The sequence below is a fragment of the Curcuma longa genome, chromosome 14, assembly GCF_044706935.1.
Source record: "Curcuma longa cultivar G26 ecotype Majalengka, Jawa Barat chromosome 14, ITB_CL_G26_1.1, whole genome shotgun sequence".
NCBI lineage: Eukaryota > Viridiplantae > Streptophyta > Magnoliopsida > Zingiberales > Zingiberaceae > Curcuma > Curcuma longa.
Genome location: NC_133874.1, coordinates 4,133,777 through 4,146,946, shown reverse-complemented (window position 1 = coordinate 4,146,946; position 13,170 = coordinate 4,133,777). Strand labels below are relative to the sequence as shown.

Here is a 13,170-nt window from a genome sequence, read left to right as displayed (position 1 = left end):
AGCTACAAACGGAATCTGTCTGTCACGATTGTCTTGCCTCCGCGGGTCCCACTTCTTACCGGATGACAAGTCATTGAGGAAGTGAGGCGAGGGTACGAATGTGTGTAGCCGTAATTCGCGTACGCGTTTCTGTTGTTTATTTATTTATGCGGTTTCTCTTCCTTTCCTTCCTTTCGTTTCCGGGACAGACAGGAGCGGCGCCAGGACTGGCGGAGGACGAAGGGCCTCCTCTTTGCATGCAGATTCCATAGAGCCGACGTACGCGATTGGTGCTTGTGCTGCGGGCCTGTACGGAAGAGGAGCGCGCGTAGAAATGGTGGCGATGAACTCTCTGGACGCGCTCTTGGCCGCGGCGAGCAGAGCTTGCTGTAGCCCCCTCGCCATGTTCATCCAGATCCAGGTGGGCACGTTTGGTCGGTCTTCAGTGCCTTTTCGACTTCTTTGTTTCCCGATCCCGAGAAAATAATACGCTATGGTGTAACCCCCATGTTCTTCCGACAGTGATTCAAGGAGACGAGGCTTTGATGATATGAGATACTTTTTTTGGTCTACCACGAAAAAAAGATGCTTTTTTGTTTATCTTGATAGTTTATTTTTGTTTCCTACATCTGGAATTGGTGTTTTCTCTTTGGTTCTCTTGTTTTTGGTAGCATGGTGTCTTGTGGTTTTATTTGGTACCATTTAATAGCTCAATGCATTGCTCAGTCCCAAGTGGTTGTTGATCGGCAACATGATTGTCGGTTTGTCTGAAATTGACAGGATTTGTCTTGACAAAGACAATCTCCGAAAAATCTGGCTCTTTGATGTAAATATCAGGACAAAAGAACTTCAACAGATAGTTTGAACACATTGAAGACTATGTACAGAAGCAATTAGGATGACAATGCATAACAGCGGAACGAATTCCAGGGAAAATTAATATCGTTATTTGGTGCATCGATTGGTTGGAGGGGATTGGGATTTGGTGAATGTAGTCTGGAGAGATTCAACATCCTTATTTGTTTGAGGACATAAATTTTGTGAAAGACTGTTCTGAGATCATTGAAATGGTCAAAGATTTTCCAGTACAACAAAGTGTTACTAAAGCTGTTACCAAGAAATGTGTGTGTGTTTAAATCTGTATAATATTGAATATCGAAAAAGCATAATTCATACCTTTGCATGATTAAAAATTGAACCTTAAACTGGTTAACAGTTTGGTTCTTCACAGTCTAGGTCCTCTACCTTAGAATTATCGGAAAGACTTCATCTGTACTCTTATGTCGTTAACACTTTGTGGGTTATCGGAAAGACTTCATCTGTACTCTTATGTCGTTAACACTTTGTGGGTAGGTGGACTAACTGGTCAGGTCCAAGCAGAATGCATGGATTAAATTAACTTAACTATGCCTATATTCCCTTTTTAATTAATCACATCGATTGGGTTCAAGCAAGACTGGCTACAATTTCTCCCAAAGCTTCAGCAGTGAAGGGAAAACATAATATATACTCTGCTAGTTTTACAAGTGTTACCAATCTTGGTTGCTGTTTGTAATGGTTATATGATCATGTTCCTGATTCAGAGGTCTATAATCAATTGTTCACATGGTAATGTTATATAAAATGAGAGCATTTTTTCCCCTTGTTTGTGTATAGGGTTGCATAATTTGCTTAACCTTGGCCCTTGGATGGTGTTTTGCTGCTCGTGTCAGGTACTTCCTACCAAAGTACCTTAAAATTATGGGCTATGTGCTTTTTTATTTCATTCAAGGAAGGCTCATTCATGATTTTTTCCCCTCAGGAATAGAGTTATACGGCAAATGACACGTAATATCACCAATGGCAATAGTTTTGCATTCCTATGTGAAGATATTAATGATCTTGAGCATTCTGCTCAGGTGAAGTTGCCAAGAGTCACAGTTATCATGCCTTTGAAAGGCTTTGGAGAACATAACTTGCAGAATTGGAGAAGTCAAGTGAGTTAGTATCATTTTTATGGTCTACATGTTATGCATACTAATCATAGCTTACAAAACTTGCGCATATATATTTGGTAGCTGATATCTGATGGTGTATTTATAGATCCTTTTCCTTTCATTTGAACTAAATTTCACTAGATTGAAATGTCATCAGTAGATTCTTCAATGCAGATAACTTCACTCTATGGAGGATCTCTTGAGTTTCTTTTCATAGTTGAATGTACCGATGACCCGGCTTACCATGCTGTGTCTACCCTCATTTCTGAATTTCAGGTAGATGTATACCATTGTGTATTTTGTCTGCGAAAGCTAAGAGCACTTCTTTCCTTAAATATTTTTGAGCTAAAACTCACTGTCTCACATGAACATTAAGTACCAACTAATGAAATGTAAAGGTCTTAGCATCTACAAGTTGTATGTTTTAACTTTGAGAGGAATTATGAAGAAACTCAAAGATGTATCTTTCAGTTTGTCAAGAAATATAGGGTCATAAGCCTGCTAATTTTTAACACAGTTGCACACACAATTATGACATTTTGTAGATACTGGTAATTCTCTTATTGGTTTGCTTCTTCTATCATCCAGTGCCTTCAAAAATCATCTTTTATTTGCTATTATTAGTTTTCCACCTCCTAGTTCATGGTAATTGATGCATGCTATTAACTTCCGTTGATTTAGTAAAACCTCATTGAAATTCAAAACTCTAGCACATGACTTTTATTTATGATTATCATGTTGCAATTTTTAGTTTGTGATGCTGGTGCATGTTATTATGTTCTATTGTTTTGTAAAAAGTTCACCTAAACTTCATAAGAAGTGTATTTTATCATTGATCTGTTTCTAGCTATTGAGTCTTTTCTCTGTATGTATGACTAATTTCCAGGACTCTATTGATGCAAAGATTATTGTAGCTGGCCTATCTTCAACATGCAGTCAAAAGATTCATAATCAGTTAGTATGTAAATTATTTTAAATGTTGTTGCAAAGGATTACTGCTCCTTAAGCAAGATTTTTTTGTTTGCTTTTAATTGCTATGGTTCACTTTCTTAAGAGTTAAGACCACTATTGTGCTGCTTTACAACATAATGTTAATTAAGTAAAACTAAATGCTAATGCTGTCACAACTTTGCTAGTTGCTTTCTTATAAACACCACCAATAAAGTTCCAGATTGTTTTGATTGCTAAAGGAACTATGTATCTGGTAATGCAAATTCCTCTATATTCTTTATAAGAAAAAAAAAACTCGTCCTAGCTTCATCATGCCAAGATTAGTCATTGGGGGTGACGCTTTGGACTATCTGTTGGCATGTCAATCCCACTTCCCACAAAGTGTCATTCCAGATTAGTTATTTACCAGGATTCTGCTAAACAACTTTAATTTGTTAGGATGATATAATATATGGATCCCAAGGACATGTGACATGAAGCTATATTTTGGAAGAATCCGTCTATGTCGTACCCTGAAGCTTGCAAAGTAAAAAAGAGGAAACATATGGAGAGTCATGTACAGTAGATCTAATAACTGATAAGTGCTGATTCTAAAGCTCAATAAGAGAAGATATAGGTTGTTCAAGTTCCATAATTTTGTTCCATGTGGAATTTTTGTTGCTCTCTAACATTTTTCAGTGATGCTTATGGTTGCTTGCACACATTTTTTTTTTCATCCAGTCTTATTATCCTTGTCTCACATTCACTTCTCGCTTCACAGTAGTTCATAACTTTGAGCAGATATGGAGGCTAGATTATCCATGCTATTCATCTATGAAGCTTCATGATTTGTTTTTCTTCTTGTTCTCAATGGCTTGCATCTTTCATCATGTTAATAAGTGAGCCAAAGTTGAGCCTAAAATATTGCAAGTGGTTCATAATTAAAATTTTGAGATATTGATGAGAGCCTAAAAATTTGGTCATTTTGAGTAGCTTTGTCTGAGTCATGGATAAGAAACCAACAAAGCTAAAAAAATAAATCACAATGATTTCCTTCTACCCTTTTTATTTTTTAATGGGCACATTGGTTTTCTGGATGGACTGAACTGATGAAAATTCCTTCTACCTTCCCACTTATCTAATATTGGGGTACCACAATACTCCTAGATTTGCAGATCTTTGTGGAAATTTACCTTATTAGAGCTAGGAAGTAAGGATCGAGGAATAATAGAAGTTTGAGAATGAGGGAAGTACCCTATTTGACAAGTTTTCATAAGAGGTATCCTACAAGTTTTATTTAAGAAGTTCTAATATGGATATTTGAGTCAGTTGGAACTGAAAAACTAACCTCTTTAATCAGCTATTCACCTTACACTCTGATATGTGTGAAGAAATTGTAGGAGCAAATCATTATATTGGTAGTTTGTATTGAAATTTATGGATGAAAGTTAATGAAAGGAACATGTGAAATCTCTCTAGAGTTCCATTCTAGTTTCTTACCTTTCCAGTGAACGAGCCATTGCTGTACAGAACTGATCCACTACACTAGCTTTGATCTCAGACAAAATTAAAGAGTCTCTACATCTGTATCTCCTTTCTCCTTTATATATATATATATATATATATATATATATATATTGCATCATTTTTCAGATGATGGGTGAAAAAAGATGGTTGAAAACTCTATCAGCGAATGCATTTTATTTGAGAAAATCATGATCCTAATAATGTTTCAAATAAGACTGCCTTTCTTGTGGCAGTTTAGTACTGCATTAACTAACATTGTCAACTGCTGTTCAAATATTTTTATTTTTATTTTTTTGGCACCATGTTCATATGGGCTACAGGTTTATCCATAGTTTTTTTGACAATGCGCTGCTACTTTACTGAAGGAAATCTAAGAAAAATTTTGCTACTCAATGAGCAAAAAGGTTTTCATAGTGTGAAAACCATACTAAACAAGTATGTTTGTTATCAAAATCGATTGATTGTTTTTTAAAATAATTTTTAATATTTCAAATTTTATGTTATCAAAGTCTTTTTACTATTTCCTAAATTCAATGTGGTATACATTATGCTTAGCATCTTGGATCATTGTCAAAATTACTTCTTGCAGTTAATTTCACATCTATTGCTGTTTACATCTAAGGCGATAAAATCAAGCACAGCACTGTTTAAAATCATGCAATTTTATTGCAGATTGGTGTAGAAAGGATGCATAAAGAAAGCAAGTATGTCTTGTTTCTAGATGACGATGTCAGGCTTCATCCGGGGTCAATAGGAGCACTTACGGCAGAAATGGAGAAAAATCCTGAGGTGCTAAATTCATTGCAATTGGCTCATTATACTTATAGTATTACTTTTTTATTTTTATTTTTAAAATGGTAAACTGATTAAGTTTGGTTTTTGTATAGATTTTCATTCAAACAGGATATCCTCTTGATTTGCCCTCAGGAAGCTTAGGTAGTTACTGCATTTATGAATATCACATGGTATGTGTATATTCAATTCCGTTTATTTTTTTTCCTTTTTTTTTCAAGGTGTATTCCTTTTGTGATTGAGTGGCTAATGGACCTGGCCACTAGATACCACGTTCTGCAATGGTTTCCATATCACATATCTACTATCGTATGAGTTCGAGTTATGACATTATATTGTATAGCTCTTCCTTGATAAAATATCCTTGGTTTGGATGCAGAAACCATCTTTGTTTTTCTTCTTCAGTGACAAACATAACAAGCCCTTTCTCTAATCACATGCTTTATGAGTTACATAACGATACAAACATACCAACAACTAAAAGAGAATCTCGTGTAAAAGTTTACATTTTATTATCTATCTATTTTTTTTACCAATCTAATTCCAACATCTCTAATATCTTGACATGTCAAGTCCATGCTAGTCAGTTTCAATCAAAAGCGGAACCCTCCTACTTTGAGTAGGACAATTTTTTAGACATATGTGCCTTTTGGATTAAATTCAAATTCTCATTACAACTCTTTAAGCATAACAATGTCAATGCTCAAGTCTAGATGAATATGATGGAAAGATGGAAAAAGATGACAGAATGCGTTAGCTGTAGATATATATTTTTAATAAAATGTTATGTTGCTTAATAATGAAATAATGGTCTATGTAGACTCATAATAAAACACTAAACCTAGAACTACCAATATGAGTTCTAAGCTAACTAAACAAATAACCAGATCAATGTACCTTTAACATTCCTTAAACTAAATCATAGATACTATCAAGGTTTCAAGTTTAACCCAATTTGGAGTTTCAACTAGATACTAAAGGATATTGTATTGGGATATCATTGTTTGTTCTAGTTCAGTTGGGTGTTGGTTGCTCCAAGAAGGAGGCGGAGGAAGAGGATCAACAAAGGAGGAAGACGAAGAGGAGGCAAATGACCGAAGGAGGATGATGATGTTGGAACCGTTGACGTCGCTAGAGGGGGGGGGGTGAATTAGTACGCAGCAGAAATAAATACAAGAAACAAAAATGACACGAGATTTTATGTGGTTTGGAACCCTAGTTCTTACTCCACAACTTAGTCTTAACAATACTCAGTAACTTTCTCCTTGCTAGCGATCTTTTGGAGGTGAAGAAACTTCCTATTCTTTACAAAGCAACATAAAACAAAACAAAGATACAAATAGAAAGTGTCTGATCCTTTATGATCCACTTGGACTTTGCCTCTCATGTTAACTATCTTTTGGACTTCCAACCGTTAAGTATCCGGTCAACCATGACCTGAGGTCAATTGCATTGACAATCTCCCTCTCTAACAAACTCTCCTTGACATCTCGATCTCATCAACAAACATATTGATCAAACATCAAAACTCAACTCGAGCGAACTCGAGCTTGGTCAGTCGAGTTTAGTCAACCTGGTCAACTTTGACCAGAGGTCTATTGTAGCAACAGAGGAGGCAGAGAAAGAGGAGTACAAGGTAAAGGAGACAAACAAGGTAGAGAAAGACATGGAAGAGGCATACCACATTCTTTGAAAAAGCCTTGCTCGCTACAGAACCCTAGTACTCTAGTCTTCTTCATCGCTAGTGGAGGAAGGAGACTCATAGTTCTTGTAGTTGTGTCGGTGGCTCCTCATGCCTTCTTGCGTGTTGGTTAGGGGGGTGAAATGAAAAATTTTACTCATGCTAATTGACACAAAACAAAATTTAATTTTTTAGATACTATCAATGTCCAAGTTGTTATATGAATAAAAAATGTAGACCAAGACACGACCATAACAAAAAAAGCATAATATTCACACATAGAAACAAAATTTAAGTTACGGAGCATGCAACCAACAATCTCTTTGAGCCCACAGCTATGTCTTCTACCTCAATCAATGTGTTGACAGAGTGAGAACATAGATAGAGAAAAGATGAAGTGAAATGAGAATAAAGAGAGATTTCAATTTTTAGGAACTAATCTCTGTACTAGAAAGATAGATATTGTAGTTTGACCTTGTCCTAGATATAGTAACATGAGAACAATATATTGTCTCTAATTAGGGCTTCACTGGAAATTTGAAGCATACTTAGACTGCTAGCTAACTTTGCAACATAGGTCTTCATTGACTTTTAGGTGGTGCATATTCAACATAGAATAGAGTCAAACTCCAAAGGAAGACAAGTTACTAAAGGGGATGCAAGAAGAGGATCAACAATGTAAGAAGCTTTCATTGAAGAGGAAGACAGAGTACTAAGAAAACAAAGAAGAAGGTTGATGAGTGTTGTTGAAATTAAAAAATAAAGATGAGGGCACCTGATACTGATAAACCAGAATGATGAGTTCTGGATAAAGTAGATGGGTTATGTTCTTGGAAGCACAGTTCTAATTGCTCATGGATGCATCATTGAACGAAGAGCAAACATTCCTTCTTGTTCATAGGTGTAACAGCAAGAAGAGGGAAATAAGGGCTGGCAGCAATGTTGTTGTTGTCTGGCCACTGACCTTTTCTTTGATTTGGTATCTAGAGCAACCTATGAAGCAAACAGGCAAGAACTTCTGTGCAGATTTGTCATCGGAGGAGTCCCATCTTGTTAGTTGTTGACAGGTGGAAGTCTGGTCAGGTTGGCTTGTTGAAGGAGACAGTGGCCAAACAAAGACTAAATCTAAGCTGTGGATATTGTGTCTGCTTGCAAGGAAAGGAGTGCCATAAGAGGAATGGTCGCAACTACCGGGTCTTGCAGATCTGACCAACTTCAGTTCTTTATGTGGAGAAGAATGCACATTTGTAGAGAGGAACTTGCCAACAGTTGGGTCACTGAGGACACAACATAGAGTTAGGTGGAGCTGAGTGATATCCAAATATAGGTGTGCATAAATCGCTGGGAGTTCTTCATGTGGCCAGGAGTCAGTTGATGGCATACGGGAAGGTGACTGCATAGTGGATGCATGGGTGGTGGCATATACAGGCAATGGAAGTGAGGCAGATTTATGAAAATAATTTGCCTGAAAAGTCTAAGGCAGATCATCCCGCAAAGAGATCATCACGTCTAGATAAGTGCTGCTTGGTGGAGAAGATCTAAGCTGAAAAAGATTTGGAGGAAATTGTGTGGATTTAGCTGTATGAGATCACCTAGATGGTATCTGTATGGAGGTGGAGTCACGAGTGTTGCACTTGGTGGCTGGTGCTACAGTGCAACACTCAGTTGATGGCATACGGGAAGGTGATGGCATAGTGGATGCATGGGTGGTGGCATATATAGGCAATGGAAGTGAGGCAGATTTATGAAAAAAATCTGCCTGAAAAGTCTAAGGCAGATCATCCCGCAAAGAGGCCATCACGTCTAGATAAGTGCTGCTGGGTGGAGAAGTTCTAAGCTGAAAAAGATTTGGAGGAAATTGTGTGGATTTAGCTGTATGAGATCACCTAGATGGTATCTGTATGGAGGTGGAGTCACAAGTGAGTGTTGCACTTGGTGGCTGGTGATACAGTGCACATCTTGATGAGTGCAGTGGTTATTGGTAGCTGGTCAGTGTACTACTAGGAACAAACAAGATGTGGATAAAAGAGAATACAAAGGATGTGTATGGTGTTCTGGTACCATGTAGATTTTTCTAACAAAAATATAATATTGATTAGTAATGGAATAATTTTACATAGGCATATAGACTCATATTAAACCTCTAAACCAAGAACTTATGTGGGACTAGCCCACTAGAAACCAATAAAGGTATTAATCTAATGCCTCTAACATTAGCTCCACGAACCAACATAAAACATCAACATAGGGTTTAAAGGCAGGATAAGATCCATACAGTTCCTGTCTTTGTTGTTAGATCAAGTAGTTAGTTTAATTAGTCTTGCTATTTGAGGGGGTTCCATTCCAAGGATTAAAATGCTATCTTGTGCCAAATAGTAGAAATTTATTGATAATGAGATGAGATATCATAGTGAAGGCTTCTCTATCCCAAAGAAGTCCTATCCCATTTCTCTTTTGTTTATTCCTCTCTCTACTGAAAGGTTTCTCTTCCTCAGTTTCAGTTTCCTGTACTTTTTCTCTATCTTCTCTTCAAGATTTGTTTCTGATGCCAGATTCCTGGCTCCCATTAAGCCTCCCTTACCAGCAAATATTCTTTTCTGAATAGTCACCACTCGTTGCTTCCTGGATGTGGCTTCTCCTTGGCCTCCTTTATGAATGACTCATGTCTTCCAGTGACAGCATACATATGTGAAGATTTAATGACATTTTCTTCATCAAGATTGATGTTTCTTGACTGTATGCCTTCTCATCATATTACACTATGCAACAAGGCAGTTTTTCTGTTCAGAACTACTCTGAAAGAGAATGAATTGAACTGGCTCAGTATCAACCATTTCCTGCTTATCAGTCATATGGCACAGAGTCATGCTTTTGTTGCTGCCAAGTTCTTGCCTGGTCTTCGTCTTTCTTTGCAGGGTGGTTATTTTTTTTTCGATGGCCAAGTACTATTGAATTCCTCATTTGTATGTACTTTGTGTGATTGGTTCCTGGCTACTTTTCCTCCAATAAATGATCAATTCTCACATGTGCTTCTCATTGTAGTCTAGACATAGGACATGGAATAGGTCATGGTGGATAAGGGTGTGGTCGGACTTCATTTTCCACTACTGTAGTCATATCAATCTTCTCGCTATTGATGCTGGAAAAAGTATTGATATCCTTCTTCAGCACCACATGATGATCCACTGCCACTTCAGAAATTTATAGATCCACCACTAATTGTTCTCAAGTAAAATTGCCTCAAACTGAGTGTATGGGTGTCTATTATAGGCTTCTCACCCAGTTGAATCAAATACTTCAATCCATATTGTTTCCTCTTTTAGCATTATCATTGCATATAGCTACTAGTCCTATATTGATTATTTTTTTTGAAACTTCCAGACCATACATTTAGACTTGAAGTATAAAGGAAAACTTTAAAAAGTTTATAATAAACTATATCTCATAAATATTACTATGAAAAAGGGTAAATGTGTAACAAATTGACAGACAGCCAAAAATGCACTGCAAATCACCAACTCCAGCCATTGAGCAACAACACTAAGAGCATGTCTAATGATTTGCCTTGCTCCTCTTCAGTTAGTCATTGGCTGATCTGGAGGCAAGTACAGAAGTACAGAACTGTCAGCAGGAAAATGTTTATTAGGAGAGCCTCAAATATGAAACGAAAGAATTTTTATTAAATATTGAAGATGCATGCAGTGTTTTGTCTATAGTGGTAGGATGCCGCTCAACAAAGGGTACTCTAGATATATAATTTCATGTTCAACACCATAAATGATTGTTTATGAAATTGCTCCATCATGAAATCCAATTCTTGATCTTTTGTTAAACTGGAAAGGCATAACAGTAAAAGGGTAGTTCGGTGCACGAAGCTACCGCCAATGCAAGGTCCCGGGGAAGGATTGAACCACATTGGATCTATCGTACACAGTCTTACCTGGCATTGCAAGAGGTTGTTTTTGTGACTCGAACTCGTGACTTCCAGATCATATGACAACTTTACTATTGCTTGAAATGTATAACAGTCAAAGACGATATGTTCGAGATCTATGATCTACTGCTAGAGATCGATAAGATATTGTTTTCGTAGACCAAAATATATCACTAATGAAGACTCTCTACAATGTCTTAGCTCCAACCTGATCATATGCAACCAAACTAGGTGCACAAATGCATGTCACTATGGATTGACTTATATCTCTCTCAATGCAATACAAATACATACTAACAAATCCCTATGCCAATGCATATTATGTATATCTTACAATCATGTCAATACATGCTATATATGATAAGTCTGAACATTTATCCATAAAATACATAAAATATTTTATTACATTTTAATATAAGCATGACATGTCTATGTAATCATGGCAAGAAATACATGAAGGATCAAAATATAAACGAACTAACATAAGCAAGAGAGGGAATAAGACAAATCAGATTTCCTGCTAGATTAGGGTTTCAAGCAAGCCATCACTACATGCCTATCTCAAGGTCAAAATCTAACCTTAGACATTAGTACAAGATCCATATTAATTCAACACCTAAAATATAGCACACATGAGACATGACTTACCACATCTCTCTTTTCATGACTCAAGATGAATAATTTCCCTTGTAGTTCCTTTATCCCCCCATATTGGTTACAGTGTGTGCATCATGATTATACACCCATATACATCATATTAGAACTATGTCGAACTGGACTACTCAAAGGCAACATAACACACAACTAACACTTTCTCAATAGATCCTCACTTATCAAAGCGTTTGACTAGAATCCCTTATAATGGATATGCCCCAAAAAGGGTCTTATGAGTACTGAGGAATCTCTAAAGGAGGAACTTCTGTTCATGGTCGTTGTTCATTGTTGACAATTGGTGTTAGCGCTGCCATTACATGATGGTTTCTCATTGGAAAAATAGAGCTGAGATTGTGGCATACAAGTTTCAAAATCTTGAGCCGTGTTGACTTTCAGTCTTTGATTGGAACAATATTATTTTGGTATCGTGTCGATGTTTCAATGCTTTGATGCTCATCTCTTTCCTTTACTTCATCTCCTTCCTCTAACCTTCACTCTGTCACCGACACTATGTGACAGAAACTTTCTAGAAGACATCTCATATGTTAATGACAACTTCAAAGATTAATTTGCTATTATTGGGAACAAATTACAAGGCAAGCCATATATCATTAGAAAGTTACGAATGTCTAGTTTTCAACAAAAAAAAAAAGGCGCTCAAAAATAATATTCCTACAGGAATTTATGACCATTTTGACTGAAGTTTGTTAAGATGGACATGTTACTCGGGAAACCTTTATAATAGTGCTCGGGAAAGATGAACCCACTCGGGAAAGCTGGAAGTCTGCTTGGGAAAGTTAGAGATCTACTCGAGAAAGACTTGTAACAGTTCTCAAGAAAGACTAATTTACTCGAAAATTTAAAGATTAACATACTACTTGGGAATTGGAAAGGATCAACTAGCTTTTGGTATTCTTGAAGATTTTATTGGTACTTGCAAGATGATGAGTCTTTAATGTCTTTGCATATTTTGTTTCATTGTTAAACGCACCTTTCATTCTCGAGATCCTAGAAAATATAAATCTCATTTAAAATAGTTTGACTCATCTTGGAGAGTTGTTCCAAGTCTCGTCTATAAAGGGCCATCATTTGTATTGTTGGAGAAGGATATTTTCGAGATTAAAATATATTGTGAGCTTTTAAGTTTGTTACAAGATTTATCTTCTTGTTATTTCTCTAAATTCTTTGGTGGATTTCCTAGAGTGGTGAGGATTGAGAGTGCCTTGTATTATCTCCTATTTCTCCTACACTTTCTGGTGTCAAGTTGGTATCAGAGCTTTTGTTCACAATGGTTGGTCATAGAAGACAAAGGCCAAATGGTGATGACCCTATAGCTTTCAAAGAGACCTTTGTGATATTGGGTTGGATGACTTAAAGAGACAAGTGCAACAACTCAAGCAATGTCTCACCCAAGGCGAACCTTTGGAACATAATATTGAGGGTCATGATTCGGAGGCTGATTATGAAAATCAAGAAATGGGTTTCAATTCATTTCATGGTAATGAAGATGATGATTCTAGTGACGATTGTCCAAATCGCAGGATTATTCTCTTGTTGAGGAAGAAAACGAGGACGAACCTTATGAGACAGCACCTATCTACGATGAATACGATGAAGGAGAGATTACTTATGAAGATCATGGAGAATCTTTGGTCGTATGGTGTAGCCTCAATGCTACTTATGTTGAAGACGAGTGA

The 13,170-nt window shown here is 36.7% G+C and overlaps 1 protein-coding gene across 1 annotated transcript; it reads left to right on the top strand.

The window, feature by feature from the left end:
- Window positions 1-183: 183 nt before the first annotated feature.
- LOC141845430 (uncharacterized) lies at window positions 184-13,170 on the top strand. Its single transcript, XM_074733486.1, has 8 exons — window positions 184-400; window positions 1,636-1,691; window positions 1,781-1,955; window positions 2,130-2,231; window positions 2,842-2,913; window positions 5,085-5,201; window positions 5,300-5,377; window positions 13,015-13,170. Exons 1-8 carry the CDS (start codon window positions 314-316, stop codon window positions 13,168-13,170), a joined length of 843 nt encoding a protein of 280 aa, XP_074589587.1. The 5' UTR covers window positions 184-313.

Excerpts from the sequence above, each read along its gene's own strand:
- LOC141845430 (XM_074733486.1), top strand. The coding sequence starts at position 314 with ATGGTGGCGATGAACTCTCTGGACGCGCTCTTGGCCGCGGCGAGCAGA. Across the intron at positions 401-1,635 it reads CCATGTTCATCCAGATCCAG|GGTTGCATAATTTGCTTAAC; the intron begins GTGGGCACGTTT and ends GTTTGTGTATAG. Across the intron at positions 2,914-5,084 it reads AAAAGATTCATAATCAGTTA|ATTGGTGTAGAAAGGATGCA; the intron begins GTATGTAAATTA and ends ATTTTATTGCAG.